An 18,281-nucleotide genomic window follows, 5' to 3' on the forward strand; every position below is an offset into this window, starting at 1 on the left:
TTGCTTTGATGATTTATTCAGTAGCTCAACCAGCCTTATGTTTGGTGTATAAGTTAAATAGGTAAATAGATAAAGGCTTAGTTCCTATAATGTATATAATCACACCAAGTACATGTTGAATTTCATAAAGGCAAAGCGTCATGTCCCATAAGCAGTAGTTACTGAAAAGTGCTCACATACTTATAAAATTGATAAATCATCGGTAGTAAATCAATTATTTTCTCACACATTTACTTATAAGATATCTATAATTTGTGGTACAGTAAAAATAAAAAGTAGCCAATTTAACAAAGGTAGCAGGCAGTTGATATAAAAAATGAGTTGATGACCCCAAGCTCAACTCTTTCTTTTCCTATAGAGAAAATGATATTTTAAATAAAGAGTTTGTATATCATAATATGATTTGAGTTTTCTTTAATAAAGAATTTTATTTATTGGAGTGCCCATTGTGGCTCAGTAGTAACGAATCCAACTAGAATCCACGCTGATGCATGTTAAGGAGCTGGTATTGCTGTGGCTGTGGTATAGGCCAGTAGCTGCAGCTCCAAATCAACCCCTAGCCTGGAAACTTCCATATGCTGTGGGCGTGGTCCTCCCCCCATAATATAAAGAATGTATTTATTGGTATTGTTTCCACACCAGCAACACTTCATTTTGTTAATCAAAGGCATGCCAGCTCCAATATGATTTGGTCAACATGATGATTCTAAATATTGATGGAGGAGTTCCCTGGTGGCTCAGCAGGTTAACAATCCAGCACTTCTCACTGCTGTGGCACAGGTTCAGTCCTTGGCCTGGGAACTTCTGCATGCCAGGGATGCGTCCAAAAGAAATAAACAAATAAATAAATAAATATTGGTTGAATATTAAATATGTTCAGTTGATTGGGGGTATGAAAGAAAATTAGAAACAGAAAATAGAAGTATTCTTTGGAGAACTATGTCACTTTGGAGGACATAAGAACATGTGTATTCACAAATAAAACTTTTGAAAATGTGTATTATTTTAATTTTGAACAGCATCAAAAAGGTAAATTCCTATGGAGTTCTTAATAAATAACATGATTAGTCAGAAAAGGCTTAAGAGCATTCGCAAAATTTTGTTTTCATTATTGTCACTTATATGTCTAGAAATTTTCATAAATATTAACAAAATATAGTTTATTATAAGAGTTTTTAAATAACACTCCAGAGTAATGTTTACTGAAAGATTCCCACTTATCATGGGAATTATATTACTTACACAGTTTCCTTTGACTGGAAAATAAAATTGTAAACATTTCCCATTAAGTAAAGTGCCATATATTCTTAAATATATTTAAGAAAGAAAACAAGGAGTAGAAAGCAGAATAGCAGTTAAGTTCAAGAGGGAATTATTTGGTACATGAAATTTTGAGAATAGTTGACTTATTAAGCAAATCTGATAAACTTTGCCAGTCATAAAGAGTATGAGAAAGCTGCAAATGGTCAAGTAAAGGTAAAGTCCATAATACTTTCTGAGTTCCTTTTCCTGGTGGTTTTCTCTTCCTTTCATAGTCCTGTTTATAATAGCAAACGAAACAGCTATAAGCATTATTCTTTATCAGCATGTCCTTTATACAATATGAATTTAATTTTATGGAAAACATATAAGCATAACCAACACTAATTAAATGGTTTATAGCCCATTCATCACAACACCGCTAAGTCAGGATCGATTAATATTATGTGTCTCTGCCATTGCTATACATTCTACATACTAAATGTTGCAGGTACTTTATTGTACTTATAAGTATGCCTTCTTATTTAGTGTATTTCCCTTTTAAAAAGTAAGTCAATTGTTATTTTTCCTTCGGTTTTCAATTCACACTTTTTTATTGCCACAAGTAAAAAGAAAATGTGCAAAATAATAATCTTCACATCTATTTAATTTTCTTTGGTTCCTTATGTAAATTTTCATTAGCACCACCTACCATGTATGTGAAAACTGCTTTTCACCTAATTAAAAAGTGCAATTTGGATATCTCTCAAGACCTGGACAGCATGCATGCATGCATGGTAAGCACAATGAAGAATGTGTGTGCGCCCTTCATTGGAAGTGGATTCTTTCAAAGCTGTTGAATATGAGAGTTGTGCTGAGAACACACATGGAACTCTGTCCTTAGAGTGTATCCTCCTCATTGCAGTCCCTGGTGTGTAAGATTCTTAAAATTACACTCATGAGCTCCTATTTATTCATATCCCTTTTTAGTTGGGTAGAATAATCACTACAAAGCATGAAATAATAAGGTTTCATCTTTTTTTTTCTTAAACTCTCATTATAGAAACCAAAACCACAACATGGAGGCAGTTGAAAGGTCAGATTCTTGCACATTCACTAATCGATGCTTTTAAGCTCTCAAGCTGTCAGGTTAGCTCAGTCTCAATCTTCAGTCAGTCACTCCAGAGTCTCACTATCAATAAACATGCCAAGCATGATGTGGATTCCTGCCTGCCCGTGTGACCAAGGGAATGCTCAACGAGCTGCAGTTTCTCTCTTTCCAGGCCAGTGTCTCCATGATTAAAAAAGTAGGAAAGCAAAGCCCTAGTGTGCTAACCCTAGGGAGTTAGTGCCTTAGTTGAGTCTAGCTGTGAAATCATCCAACTCCAGCTTAGAAACAATGAAATCTGAATATCCGTGACATAAACCAATCACGAGATCTAAGGCCATACACACCATAGATTCTATTAGGATGTGTCTGTGGGAAGAATGCTGACACAGAGTTATAGACTGTAAGAACAGGAGGAGAACAGGGACATCTAGCCCCACTATTCATTTTAGACACGGAAGGTGGTGAAATGCCCTTGTTCTAAGTCATTTAGCTGATTAGGGACAAGTCAGGACTGAAGTTCAAGTTCCCTATTCCTACTCCGGTGTAGTTCCAACTGCACAAAGATGGTAGTTTTACATTAAAATAAAAAATGAATCTACTTCTATCATGGATTGTGTAGAATGAAGTATCAGGAATACTTCATTACTTCAGAAGAATCTGATGGTATATTTGGTGTGAATTTATGGAACCTTTGCTTTGGAAGTACCTCCATAATAAAAAGAAAGGTCTTTGGCTTCATAGAATTTACCAACTATAATAGCTCCTGGTTATATGAACAAAATGACATTATAACTTTGTCTTTGTGTTTTTTCTTCTTTTTACCACACGATTTCTTATTTACAACTCCCTTATTGCATTTACCACATGGCATTGCAGACTCTTGTGCTTGTCATACACCAGCTCACTCAAAACTTAAGGGGTGAGACTAGGTTCATTCATTCATGTTTGTAACCTAAAACCTAGCATAGAACCACAGCTGCTGTCATTAAGGTCTCACAAATGGATAAGCAGAAGCAGAGATATGTGCATGTATGCAAAGATTAATAAGGACGGCACACTTGTTTCTTAGTGAGGACTAGGGATGTAGTGGAAAGTAACCTTGAGGAGCATGTACAAGTTGGTCAGGAAAGCTTTGAAAGCTACAGCAATAATCTGGGTTTGATAGGCAACAAGGAGCAGCTCTATGTGGGTTCTGAAGATGAGAGTAGAATAAGTTTTTAAGTGTTGGCCAATAAAGATGATAGCAAAATTTGTTATCTCTGACAGGTAAGAACAGGGAGGAGCTGAAGTTAGGATAATAATCTAGCTGTGTGAGAGAGAAACCTTGAATAGCTTCATGGTTATTGGGAGAAAAAGGAGGGGAACACCTTCAAAGAAAAAGTGGTAGAAATTGTTTGTGAGGGAGATGCTGAGATTAAAGGAACACTGATGTGTGAGTAATTACCCCACAGCTGGGGAAATAAGAGTTCTATAATTTCACACTTTTAACTTCCATTTATTCATTTTTTAGCCTTTCCAGTGAAATAGCCATAACTTTTTTTTTTTTCCAATCACCTCACAGACGGCAGAGCAGAGGCACAGACTTTATCATCATCTGACATATTTTTCCTAATCATAATTTGGATTTATGTCTTACTGTGTTATGTTTCTCTTCCTAACTCAGAATAGCATTTAAATCTCTCAGAAATGATTTCCAAATAGATCGGTAATTCCTCACAATTTTAATTCTTTAATTTAAAATGAAGCACTTCACTTCTTGATTACACAAGGCTGTCAGACATTCTGACATCCAGAAATGGTGACACAAGTCATGGATTTTTCTTTTCCCATCAATCAGTTGCACATACGTTCTTGTCAGGTGCCAAATTCTCTACACAAGTAACTTACTGAGGTTTTGTCACGGAAGAACTACTTGCAGATAGTTCATAAAATAATAAAATAAAATAAAATGTTATAATACTTTCATACTTTCTGAATCAAAATCATCATAAAATAATTAATTTGAGCCCCTAATTCAAGTGTAACAATAAAAAAAGCAATTTTTTGTATCTCCCCTATGGAAATGTCTGATAATATTAATGTCATACTGTGAGTGAATACATTATATGAGACCAACCTATTAATCAGAGTTTAAAAACACAATTTCTTTTATTGACTTGGTTTTCCAGATTCCCTGACAGGATATTCATAAAACCATAATTAATAATTTGAGGTACTCTATGCAAGAATGTGTAGTCACCCGAAGATACTCAGAACTAGAGGCCACACTTAAATTCTCCTGGAGTCAATTTTACTTTTGAGACTATTTCATTGGAAAATACAAATAATATAAATTTATTGAATTAAAGATGGCATATGGTAAAAAAAAAAATGCATAGATGTTAAGGATAAATTAGAGGTACTTTGTGCTTAAAGCAACACTGGTGGTGCTTCACCCCAGACCCACACATGAACCACAGGCCCCTCTTACCCACTCCCACCCCCAGAGGCTGGCATTTAGGCTCCTCTGTAAGTCAGATGACTTTGGTAGAAAAATTTGGGTAAGAATCAGACTATTAAGTGCTCCAGGAGTTCTGAGGAGAGAGCATTCATTATGGATCAGTGCATACAGAAAGGAAAGGCTTTTCCAAGGAGCTGGTGGGCCTCCATGGTGTGCAGGTAGAGGCGGGGGGGGGCCTTTGGAAAGATGGTGTGTGTCTCACAGTTTCTCCATAAGGATTTGCTGATTGAAGCCCTGAGAATCAACATCTCTAACCTATTAAAAATTTCTCATCAGTGTACTTGGATTGTATTAGGCTTAAATGACATTGAGAAACAAAAAATTGAAATTCAGCAGCCTGTGTCATACAGATTTGGAAGAGGATTTTGTTTAATGACATATGCACAGCAAAACTTAATAAGCAGAAGAAAAGTTAAAGCAACACAACCAGATAGGGAAGAAGCAGAAATTTAAAAGGAAAAACAAAAACACCTTTCATGGCATTCGCCTTCAAACAGTGAGGACAGAACAGAAAAGCAGAGGGGAATGGAGAGGAAACCAGCAACCTGGAAATGTTTTTAATTAACAAAATAATCCTTTTACCTTGAGTACTGGGCCTTTTTCATGTTTTGGCTATGAGGGTCTAGAGATCTCCTAGTTATCTGGAAAAGGCACCTGACTTGAGAGGGGATAATAAATCGAATTGATAATTCCGTGGCGTCCTTGTCAGGGAAGGATGTGGAGAGGCAGTGAGCAGAGCAGATTGTGGTGGAGGAAAGGCAGTGTAGGTTGGAATAACCAGATCTAATGAGAACACGAGTTATTTTCATGTATTCTATAACAATGTGAACTTCAGGATAAGGTTAATAGTGTGATTTTTTAATGTAGGTGTTTTTTAGCTTGATTGTGAATTTGAAGTTTTTACTTAGAGAAAAGCTGGGTGCTCAGGCCGTTCTAAGTAACAGGATTTCATCAGCATCTACTGCCTTTTCTAAGTCTGGTTCCTCTAACCTCAGGGAATCTTCTGTCCACTTTGCTCCTTAAAAGTAAATCTGCCTCACATCATCATATATCCCATGTGCAAAAGCCACCTGCATCCCCCTCACCTGTATGAAAGCTAGTTACATGCATTTTTACTATACTGGCACTATAACCATGAACTGCCTAAAGCAATTTTAACTGAATATTTTTCAAAGTTTCATATATATATGTACAGTGCTAGATACTGAAAACGGAAATTACTATGTGTAACATTTTCAGATAACAGTCAGATAGGGATATAATTATAATTTCTGACTCTTAAAATTAAAACAAGAGCAATGGAACAAAATATGAAGTGCACAGAAATGCTTCCTTTTTCTTCATAACTATGGCAGTGTTTTCTCATGTGCACACATGCGCACATCCGCAAACACACACACACACACACACACACACACACACACACACACACACACACACACTTTAACTGCAGAGACAACCCCAGCTTTGGATTTCAACTCTGAAACTGATGTGCTGTGTCACCTTCAGCAAGACCGAAATAAAACACCTTGCATCTAGCTTCCTTAGCTATAAAAAAGGGATAATAATATCTGTCTTGCCAGGTTGCTTTGAGGATTAGAAATAATCTATGTCAAGCAAGTGCCTGGAATATAAGAAGTGATCAATAAAAGTTAGATACTGTGTTAGCTGTTATTCAGACAGAGTAGGAAAAGTCTAAACAAACATTTTCAGAATATAAATAGGAAATGCAAACATCCTGTTATTAAAGTTGTGATTAACAGAAACAAGGGGAAACATGCCAGGAAAAGAGATGAAACAAGAAATATGGGCATCCGGATAGCCCTAAAATAGCATAACGTAGAAGGAATGCAGTTACAAAGACAATCTGCCTAGATTGAGGTATAAAATGCCCCCAACCATAAAGATACCTACAGGAAAAACAGAAGTAATATGTAGAATAAAAACGTTTGAAACAGTTAGTATTGTAACATCTTAGCATGCAGGTAATTTTATTTGATAGTTTACTCCTATCAATATAACTTCTTTGGAAAGTACAACTAGAAATAACTAGTGTTTCTGTCTCTCAAAACAAGTGTTTATCCATGTTCTATGTGCTAGAGTCAAAGGAAACTCCAAGTCTTACATTGAATCTGCCTATTTCGGTGAAAGTTTTATTTCACCAGATTTGCCTGCAGAAATTTGAATGGCAAAGACATGTGCACTGCAATAACGAAAAAAAAAAAAAAAAAAGTGGTCTATTTGGACATACAGAACCAAGAGAGTTCTCACAAAAGCCTTTGACTTTCAGTAGTGGCTCTGAATAAGCCCTCAGTTTGCTCATCCAAACCACATAAAGAAACCATTTGAGCAAATGAACTGAACACGTACTCTGAGGTTTGTTCTCTGTTGAATCACATATGGGGAAACAGTAAGAATAGGTAATGGAAGCTGCCTTCCTATTGCTTAATCTAAAATACAATTGAAAAAGAAATTTCTTTACAAATGAAGCTGTTAAATGATAATAGGAAAACCGAATTTAAGTTCTAAAGTAATGGTGTGAGTAAACGGCAAGAACTAGATTCTGGGGCCACCATGAAAGACATCATTGGAGACTGTGAATGGGTTTTTTGAGGGCGTTTGAGAAGCAAAATGTCTACACAGTTCACAATATGTTAGTTTTCGAACGTATATCAAATTCTTCCTATGCCTGTTACTAACTGTTTACGGTGCCTATCCTAAGGCAGTTAATCTGTCATTCAGTCAGTAATTGTAACCCACCTCTTCTGTGTTTGATTGTAGCAATCAAGAAGACAGGCAGAGGTCTTCGCTTCAGAGAACTTAGATTCTAGTTGAATAGAATTATCACAAATATATACTATTAATATACACATTATATAATACTGCTAGAAACACATACTTGAATAAAATAATTTCAGGTACTGCATTGAAGTGAAAAAAAATGTGACAGGAAGTGGTTAAAGAGAGACAGAAACGGGAGATGGGAGGAAGTGCCCTGGCTCCAGTCATCAGGGAAGGCCTCCTGCATGGGGTCATCTCTGAGTTCAGCCCTAAGTGATGCCATGTGCTAAAAGAATTAAACAAATGAGTCTAGTATCAAAACAGCAAGAATATCCAGAAATAACTTGAATTAGGATTATATGGGGGTCTTTGGGTCATCTAGTAAGGTAGCCTATAGCCTCAAGTTTGCCTGAAACAACTCCAGGCTATTTCCCTACCAGGTAACTCATTCATCCCAGAAGTCTAACCACTTGGCTGTGAGGAGGGAAAACCTCCTTAGGTGCTGGTGCTTCTAACCATGGACGAGGAAAGCAGTTCTCATGATAGATATCTGCAATAAACCAGTCCATCAGCAAGCATGACCTCTTTCTCCCATATGCCACCAGTGCGGCCCTAAAAAAAATGTGGGGGGTGGTTCCCATTGTGGCTCAGCAGTAATGAACCTGACTAGTATCCATGAGGATGCTGGTTTAATTCCCTGGCCTCGCTCAGCAGGTTGAGGGTCTGGCGTTGCCGTGAGCTGTGGTGTAGGTCGTAGGCTTGGCTTGGATACCGCATTGCTGTGGCTGTGGTGTCAGCCAGCAGCTGCAACTCTGATTCGACCCTTAGCCTGGCAACTTCCATATGTGGCAGGTTTGGCCCTAAAAAAGAAAAGAATAACCCCTTTCTGTTGCTCCAATTGCTTAACTAACCTGGACACAGGAGAAAAATAAATAAATAAAGGTTATGGTGGGATTACAGAATAAGCCCTTTTATAGAGCACAATTTAATCGTTTTAAATATATTAATTCATTTAATGCTCTCAATAACCACGTGAGGTAGGTATTGTCAATCATTATTTTCTGAATAAAGAATCTGAAGTCCAGAGAATTTCAGAAAATTGCTTAAGACGTAGGCAATCTCCCTCCTGAGCTCACCCTCTTAATAACTGGGCTATGCTGCCCCTCTTCAATAGACAGGAAAGATTTATAGTAGAGATTAATTTCAGCAAGAAGAAGTGGCAAGATTTTGACTCTGAGTTGTGGAAAAGAATAAGAGCATTGCACAGAAAGATAAATTATTTAAAGATTCAGGTGCAGGTATGAGCATGTCTATAGCAGTGAAAACAGTCTAACTGAAGCTTTGGGTTGATGTTGGCAATTATTAGTTCAGAACAGTGCTACTCAAAGTGTGACCCACGAACAGGCTTGAATTATTGTTGCTGATTTGCCAGGAGACAAGAAGTTTGTGCCAGCATATAAACAAACTATATCCCTAAGCATCTGGCTGCTTCATCCAGAATTTTTGTTTTTTCTGGTAGCAGGATGTTCTTGTTGAAGCATGCAGTGCAGTAATTCACATTCTGACACAAGTGTTTTACCTTCTCACAGACAAGTGCTTTGAAACACATTAAGTTAGGGTAGAGGCAATGTTGCTAGAATGATGACATTCCAAAAATATAGTGGCTAAGTAAAGTAGAAATGTACTTCCCACTCATACAACTGTCTAAAAATGGGCAGACGGTCTAGGAGAGTTAGATAGCTCTGGTCCACATGGCTTTCCAGGTTCCCAGATTGGCAGGTGTTCAACATATGCATATATGGTTTCCAGCTCTGAGTCCATGGCTCATGCTGCCTTTGGAGCCATTTTATAGCTGACAATGGGTATACCAGAAAGGGGAAATCTAGGGAGAGTGACTTTAGCCCAAAAGAAGATACTTTACATCATATTGGCTCATGTAAACTAAAATGATTCACGAAGAAAGCTCAATTCAAGAGAGATCGTGAAATATAGTATCTAGCTGGCAACCCAGAGACCAAACAGAGGGGATATTCTGGTACCGAAGGAAGAAAGGGAGACTGGATAGTTTAGCCTTCTCTTCTATGGTGCAATTTATGTTTAGGATTAAACTGAAGCTAGGCTATGGAGGATTCGAGATTAAATACTGAATAAAAAGATTCCGGAAAATAGAGAGACCAGTAAAAATAAAACAAAACTTCAGTTATATAAAATAGATAAGGACTGTTAAGTTTATTACTTGAAATTAACTCCTTTTATCACAATTTCTATCAATGAATTCATCAAGAAATCTAAGAGTATAGCAGAACCTATTCCAAGGCAAATTCTCTCATAGTGCAGTTGTCTTTATACATAACTGGTCTTTTTATATTGCACTATACTCTTGTTCCTGAGGAAGCTGGAGATGGAAAATGCAGTGGGATCAAGTCTGATATAGGGATCTGGTTTAATGGCTTATTGAGAAAATGCTTTCAGAAGAAGCTTATAAGAGCAAGAGTGGGACAAGAAAGAGAAGAGGAAAGAGCAGAGCGTTGATGTGGTCTTAGGAAAGTCTGGCCTTGACCAGGTCTGCAGGGAGAGAGTTATCTCATCTTGAAGTTCCTGTTGTGGCTCAGGAGGCTAAGGACTTGACATTGACTCTGTGAGGATGTGGGCTCTGCACTGGCTTTTCTCAGTGGGTCAGGGATCCAGTGTTGCTGTGAGCTGTGGTGTAGGTCTCAGACAGGACTCTGATGTGGCATTGCTGTGGCTGTGGTGTAGGCCAGCAACAACAGCTCAGATTTGACCCCTAGCCCAGGAATTTCCATAAGCCACAGATGTGGCCATAAAAAGAAAAAAATAAATTAAAATAAAGGCTACTATAAAGAGGCAAGCAGGCCAATCTTTTACATCCTGTACAGGTCAGTCCTTGGACATAACCCACCTCCAGAGAATGGGGAGGGGAGCCATGACTTTCTGTCAGGGGGCTCCTGTTGGCCAAGGGCAATACTCGGTCTCCCCAGCTGGGGGCGGAAGTGGGGTAGGAATGAGGATAGGGTGCTGCCCTGGCCAGAAAGAGGGTATTTCCTTCAGTGGAGGAAAGAGCACTCAGCACTCCCCCACCTCTCACTATACTCGGTTCCCATATCACACTTGTTCATCCAGGCAAAATTTTCCCAGGATTGTGGACATAATTCCTGGGGAAACCTATAGGAGAGGATCCTTAGAAGACACTGGAAACCCATCACGTTGCTGCAGGTGGTGCCAAAGCAGCTGCTGTATTGCTGCAATTGCGTTGCTGCACCTCTATCCTCAATTCTGGATTTTCTGGATTTCCCCCACCTATGGTTAGCACTTCTGCTGGTCTAGATGGCTGGCCTGGTGAGTCAGGTACAGTCTCAGGACCAACTGCAGTAGCAGCAGCTGTAGGTTGTCTCACTAGCTCTTCTTATAAATTTCCCTAGGAATGATGACAGAGGAAGGCTGTGCCTGGATTAAGATAACTTAATTTGTGAAGCAAGGAATACACTGTGGTAAACTCTGTTCTGGTGCCCAGCCCAGCCTTCGTCTGTGGAAGCTCTGCTTCCTCAATTACAGTTAAAATCAGGCACAGAAGTATCAATAGGTAACCTAATGGATTATTTAAGTGCCAAAGATATTTCTCACTGAATAGTGGCTGTTCCACCTTTGGATCAGGGTCGATTACACCTATCAGGATGGTAACTCATTTCCACACCTCCTGGTTTACTGGCACAAGGAGTCCAAAGTGAATGGGCAACAGCTACAACTTTTCATGTGGTGATCTTCTTCCTGTGCCTCCTGGTGGAAGCATCCCTCTCTGGGAACCAGAACTCCTAGGAACGATTAGGGCAGAGCACAGATACCTGAGAAACTATGTTCAAGTTAGGTAGAAACACATCTCAGGTATATAGAATTAAAACATCAATTCAGAAGGTAGAGTTTCAGCAATTAGAATCCAGCCAAGTCTCAGATAAATATGGCAAGACAGCGCAGGAGCAGCTTGATGCCAAGTTCTAGCCTTGAAAGAAAGGAAGGGGCCACTTTATGAGGAAACAAGTTGGAAGGCAGAGAACCAGAACCAGAACAGAATCTCTAACTCCTAGTTCTAAGGTACAAGGCAAGAATTTGGACCTGTCCTTTGAACAGTTTTTATGAAACAGAGCTAGGCATTCATTACACAGTAAGATTCATTCTTCTTCCTTCTTACAGAATCCATGTGATGATAAAAGACACAAAGACATCTGGTCCAGAGAGAAAACTTGTGACCACTTACCAAAATTCCTTGTAATCGGGCCACAAAAGACAGGTAAGAACAACCAACTGTGCTGCTTACATTCTTTCTTTCTTTTTTTGGAAATATATCATCATATGGCTTTGTTTGATCAAGTTTTGCTTTGTGAAATATTTAGACACCCATACAAGTTCATTATATGAATTACTCTTCATCCCTATGGACCATCTTTATGCCATGATCCTAAAGTACCCAAAAGTATCTCGTTTAGACTTATGGGGACTAAATTTTTAAGTATCAATTTTAAAACTTCAGCAGACCAAATTTTTGACAACTTTGAGCTTATGTGTCACAGTTGTATTATCTGATTTTTAATTTCTACTTTTTGTGGCTTTGCCTAATTAACTGCTGAACTAAGTTATAAAAAAGGAGGGGAAGTGCTTTGGCTTGACTGAAACCATTTTACACAGCAAAGCAGCCTTGAATTAATCTTTTGGTTCAAAACCACTGCCATTTTTACCTTCAAATATTCTACATGTGTCTTTTTTTAATGATTATTATGTATAAATATGTTTTGGACTTAATTTTCTGATACACCTAAGGTTTATCAGGCACTCCCTTGATATTTCTCATGCGCTAAAGAACAAGTGTATAAGAATGTAGTAAAAGAGAATGAAAGTATTTCACCAATGAGATGACACTTTCAATTAGAATATTTTATACTTTTCTCAGTATGTGACAGTTTTATATACTTTGCTCATGTCCTGATTAATTAAAGTTTTTATTGAGTTGTTGCATTTTGAATTCACTACTTTGACTAGAAGCATTTTCATCAGTGAGTGCACAAACCATAACACAAAACAAACAGTCAGAGTAAATAAGCTTGGCTTAGATGAAGATAGTTGTAATACAAGCAAGTAGATCATTTTAAAGGTTGTGGGCAAAATTTCTGGACTATTAGATATTGGTCGTTGAAATCTTTTCTTCCTCAGAGAATGTAAATTGTATTACAACAGTAAGTTACACATGCGAAGGGAGGGCGAAAAAAAGCAACATATATTTTCAGATATATCACTTTTGTGGTCGTCATTGTTTAAACTGTGCATTAATTTTCTACCAACTCCCTCACAGCAGTTCTAACACTGCAATGACTACTAACGAAACAGAACATTCCTGTGTTATTAATTATGTTAAAAATTTAATTTAAAGACATACATTCTATAAGTTGTTATTGAATATTAGTTCTTAGTTCTGCTAGAAACCTACAGGTAAATGTAAATAATTATCTCCCTTACAGTTTGTATCTATAGAGACAATAACTTATACCTTTAGATTTTAGTACTTGACCTATCAATATGGAAATGATTTAGTGGTTTTGATTTTCCCAAGACAAACAAGTTAAAGTAAAGAAATTGAATGGTAATATTTTATGTGCTTTTCAAATACTATTTTAATGTGAAAATGATTGTGATAATTTGTAAAATCGCTTTAATCATGGAAGTCTGAAGTCTTCGTTTGTTCTCCTTATTGCTCCAATTGGCAAAACTCCCACTGCTGTTAAAGGCTGTACGTTTCCTGGGGGATGGGAAGATAAATGCTAAGAATCTGGCCTTTAATGCAGAGTTATCTTTAAACAACTTCAAGATGGCCTATGCGTATTTGGCAATAAACATGAGACACAAAAGTGGTCCTCAAACCCCTATCCTCTCAGATGATGTGAGGTGAGAATGGAAGGATGAAATACCCACTTCTCCATTGTTGAATCCTGGAAAAAAATTTCCATCTGCTGAAAGTTGGGGAGTAAATGTGGATAGACAGAGAGCTGGCTAGGCCTGGGCTTAAGGAAAAGTTTAAGTTGTAGTCCTGATAGAATCTTCTGTACACATAGGCATTCCTCATGATTCTGGGTCAGATTTTGATATTACCAGGTTAGGAGAGGATTTCCAGAGGGTTAAATTTAGCACAATAATTCTAAAAGCATAATTCATTGGCCTTCAATTTAATCTTCTAGAAGATCAGAGTTTCCATTGTTAGCACTGATTTCTCACAATCTCTCTGCTTCACCCTAATAAACTTACTCTGGTAAAACTAAAAAGTCTATTGTATATGAAACAGAGTATCTGACTAGCATCCATGAGGACACAGGTTCGATCCCTGGCCTTGCTTAGTGGGTTAAGGATCCAGTGTTGCCATGACCTGTGGTGTATGTCGCAGACATGGCTAGGATCTGGCATTGCTGTCTGTGATGTAGGCCTGCGGCTACAGCTGCAATTCAACCCCTAGCTTGGGAACCTCTGTATGTCACAGGTACAGCCCTAAAAAAGAGAAAAAACAAAAAACAGAATAACGTTTCTCTTCAAGCATTACAGCAGTAAGAAACTTCCTCTACAAAATATTCATATCAAAGGTAATGGATAAAAATGAATGTCAAGGATAGATGAAAACACAGGTGATAATTAATTGAAAACATACACTTTGTGAGGCCTTGGACCCAGATTTTATGGCTGATTATAAGACTGTTGAGTCCTGTGTCTCCTGTCCTTTCTTGAAAGTGCTTTCTCCTTTCTTCCTCTCAGATGCCTCCTGACATCACCCCTGCTCATGGCAGCAGGAAGGTGTGTGGCTCAGAAGATAAAGGCTTTGACTTTCTGTAGCCCAGGGGAGCTCTGAGTGCAATTCTGTGACCATCAGAGTGACTAAACACGTGCACATGATACTGAATGAGGTTATCGGGTATTTATTTTAAAATATCCAGCAATAATTCAAAAATATTCCTTTATGTGTGCCCTGGACCCATCCCCTCTCAACATCTCAGGGATATTAAATGATCAATATTTTCAGCTCTTTTGTGTCTCAAAAATCTCTCTCTTTCTCTCTCTGTCTCTCGTCCTTTCTCTATCTCTGTCTCTCACACACACAAGCATCCTTCTCATCATTAAGTAAATGCTTTTATATAGATCCCATCCTAAAAAAAATATTTAAAAATAGAAAAGTTCTGGATTCCTGTTCCCTTTCAGCTGCAATTCTATACCACTTCATCTCTAATTTATTTCTTCTCCCTGCAAGATTTTTTCCTCCTCTCACATTTTCTCCTTTTTGAACTCCTGTTATTTTCAGGAGAAAATCAAGTCAGTTCTTTAAGACAGCTATTGCCCCCTAACTTTCATGTCTAAATTTTTCAATGTGTTTGAGATTCTGTCCTTTGGGCCTCTAATTCAGTTTGTAACCAGGTCTGATTCCTTTAATTATTTATTACATCATTACATTTATATAGTTTGATTCTGTATTTGTTAATTTTTAAACATCTTTTTCAATTAGCAGTGAAATCTCTTTAATGGAATTTATTTCTTCTTGCCCTCCCATTTCACTAGGAGCCTCCCAGTCTGGATCTCTTTGGTCCCCTCAGACCCGTTGTTACTTTCCATTAATGACGCAGTACGCTGGTGATCTCTGCTTCCAGATCCCCAGCTACAGTCACTGTTGTTCAGCCAGCACACTAGTTTGATTTATTACAATTGATCTGAATATAATATTGAGGTTCAAGTATTGTGCTGCACGTCTTGATACTGTAGTCACTCGTCTGACTCCGGGAGGGGAAATTGAACCATCCAGTATCTGAACTTCTCTCCTAGCATACTGTCAATTTGCTTTACTTTGGCTATGTACTCATATATTTTTCTTTCTTTTTTTTATTGAAGTATGGTTGATTTACAATATCATGTTATTTCAGGTATACAACACAGTGATTCAGATGGGCGAGTGTGTACTTTTTCACATTCCTTTCCCTTCTAGGTTATTACAAAATATTGCATATAGTTCTCTGTGCTATCAGTAGGTCCTCGTTGGTTATCTATTTTATATATAATAGTGTGTATATGTTAATCCCAACCTCCTAATTTATCCCTCCCTGTACTCATATTAAATAGGGTCTTGAGGTCAATAGAATCATGAAGAGTAATAGAAGAACATAAATCATTGCCACATGAAATGCACTTAATTGATTTTTAGGAAATCACTTTGACACCGGAATGAACTGGTTTTTTGAATATTACCTTTTGAGCAAAAATTTTGTTAAAATAATATTTGCCTTGTCTTTAACTGCCATGTAACTTTTTGCCTCCATTTTCATCATAGGAACAACAGCACTTTATTTATTTCTTCTTATGCACCCTTCCATCATCAGCAATCTCCCCAGCCCCAAAACATTTGAAGAAGTTCAGTTCTTCAATGGCAACAACTACCACAAGGGAATTGACTGGTAAGAAAAATAACAACAAATAAGGCCCATTATTAATACATGCTCACTCACAGCTAAGCAATTATAGATGTATGCATGGCATCTACATAATGACAGAATAAATTTGTTATGTTCAATTCTACTATAGTGAATTAGAAATTAATTTATAATGATGCTATGTTTAATCAGTGTTGCCTATAATTTGATTTGGACAGTGCAATAATGATAATATTTTTCTGGTAAATTAATATGATTGAATAAAGAGGATTATGGAATATTTTTCATCAGAATTATTCATAAGGATATTTAAAATTCTCCTTAAACATATTATTATTTTACTGTGCTTAGAATTTTTTAACTAAATACATAATTTGTCTTGACAATGATGTTTGAGGAAACAAATAACCCAGTAGTTGTTTTATTTTATACTCTGTGACATGTATCTTCATTAACCACATAGACTATTATGTTATAATGCATTATAATAATGTTGTATTATAACATAAGCTGATATTTGTTATGCAAATAGCAGCGTGTTTCCAAAATCATATTAATGCTAGTCACACATGTGCTTAAGAGGAAAATTGCTTTGTATTTCATAAGTTATGAAAATTTAAAAATCACAATATTTTCCCTAAACTGAAATCGAATAAACCTGATACTGGAACTGATCTTCACTCTGGGGCTTTTTTCTAGCTCTATCCCAATTTTCTAAGGAAAATATATCACCTGATTTCCAAATCCCAAGTATTTAAGGTAAATTTCCCCCAAGGCAAATTCCCCTCAGTGCATAACTCTGTAGCACACACTGTTACGTCAACATCACCCATGAATCTGTCCTCAATGAAAACATCATTCTTTTAAGATGCAGCTAGGATTGGAGTGGGGCAGGGGGCAATGCCACTGAGAAGATCTGACTTCTCTTCATGAGTAGAGACATATCCACTCTGCACCCAGGCTATCACTATCCTACCTTACTTTAAAAAGACTAAGTGGATTTTGAAATTGCATGCAAGTTACTCAAAGCAGAGTAGTAATTTGCTCTTATCTGTAAGCTCAAATGGCAATTGTTAAGCAGGAATATGGATGAGACTTTTCACCACTTCACATTTGGGAAACATAATAACAAATGTCAAAGAGGAAAATAAGTGTCTTATATGAATTCTTAATTGCTCTCATTATTTATTTCTAGAACATTTGAGGGTTAGAGAAGTGATGAGCTGTAAGGAGGGTTACACACATAATTAACGCCTCGCACTGAATTAACCTCTGAACATATTGATTCCATAATCTACACACAGAGGAATGTTCCAACAGCATATGGAGGAGTGAACCTACCGAGGCACCACAGGATCAACTGGCAGGAAATATCCCCTTAATTACTCTAGATAGACTATAATGTGTTCACATTGCTACACATACTACAAATTATGCAGAAGTTAAAAAGGAGGAAAGCAACTATGCCCTAATCTGTTTAGTATTTTATAGCTATTCTGACTTACACATATTCCTCTTTTGTACACTTTAATCTCAATTTAAGAATTTTGCATTCAAGTTTGCAAACATAAATTTACTATTTTAAAATATTTACTAGGCAATATGGTGTAATTTGCTTTTTGCCAAGGGTAAACTTAAATTTTCTGAATTTGGCTGCCAACAGTATAGAACATTTACTCAAATCAAAAGGATTTTTTCTCTGCTCCTTAATAACTGACCTGTTTCAATTCACTCTTTCCCATGCCCTAAATAGTCCATTAGAACAATAATACCTGTGGTTGTGTTCACATTCAGATTGCATAGAATAGTGTCTATTTTGACTATTGTAATACCAATAATTAGAAATTGATATAAATGAATCTAAAAATATTTAAATTATTTCATATGCATAGTACAGAAGGGAAAAAATTAGACCTCAAATTAACTAATTATCTATCTCTGCCTTCAGGTATATGGACTTTTTCCCTACTCCATCCAACATTACAAGTGACTTCCTATTTGAAAAGAGTGCTAATTACTTCCATTCAGAAGAAGCACCCAAACGAGCTGCATCTCTGGTTCCCAAAGCCAAGATCATCACCATCCTCATTGACCCCTCAGACAGGGCATACTCTTGGTACCAGGTATGAAGCAGTAAAAAATACTGATAAGAGCATTTGGTCATAGTTTGAATGTAAGCAATGGTGAA

At 37.2% G+C, this 18,281-nt stretch overlaps 1 protein-coding gene across 2 annotated transcripts in view; it reads left to right on the forward strand.

Annotated features, from left to right (window-relative positions):
- NDST4 (N-deacetylase and N-sulfotransferase 4) overlaps window positions 1-18,281 on the forward strand; it is a 243,333-nt gene that overhangs the window by 207,818 nt on the left and 17,234 nt on the right. For both annotated transcript variants that reach the window (XM_021101659.2, XM_084973092.1), the window contains 3 exons: window positions 11,838-11,934; window positions 15,994-16,117; window positions 18,042-18,216. In XM_021101659.2, coding sequence (XP_020957318.2) covers window positions 11,838-11,934; window positions 15,994-16,117; window positions 18,042-18,216 — 396 coding nt within the window. The remainder of the gene's footprint in view (window positions 1-11,837; window positions 11,935-15,993; window positions 16,118-18,041; window positions 18,217-18,281) is intronic.

This window comes from Sus scrofa, chromosome 8 (assembly GCF_054392235.1).
Source record: "Sus scrofa isolate SSC_HxYL_T2T_F1_AM1 chromosome 8, Sscrofa_HxYL_maternal_Yorkshire_Landrace_v2.0, whole genome shotgun sequence".
NCBI classification, from domain to species: domain Eukaryota; kingdom Metazoa; phylum Chordata; class Mammalia; order Artiodactyla; family Suidae; genus Sus; species Sus scrofa.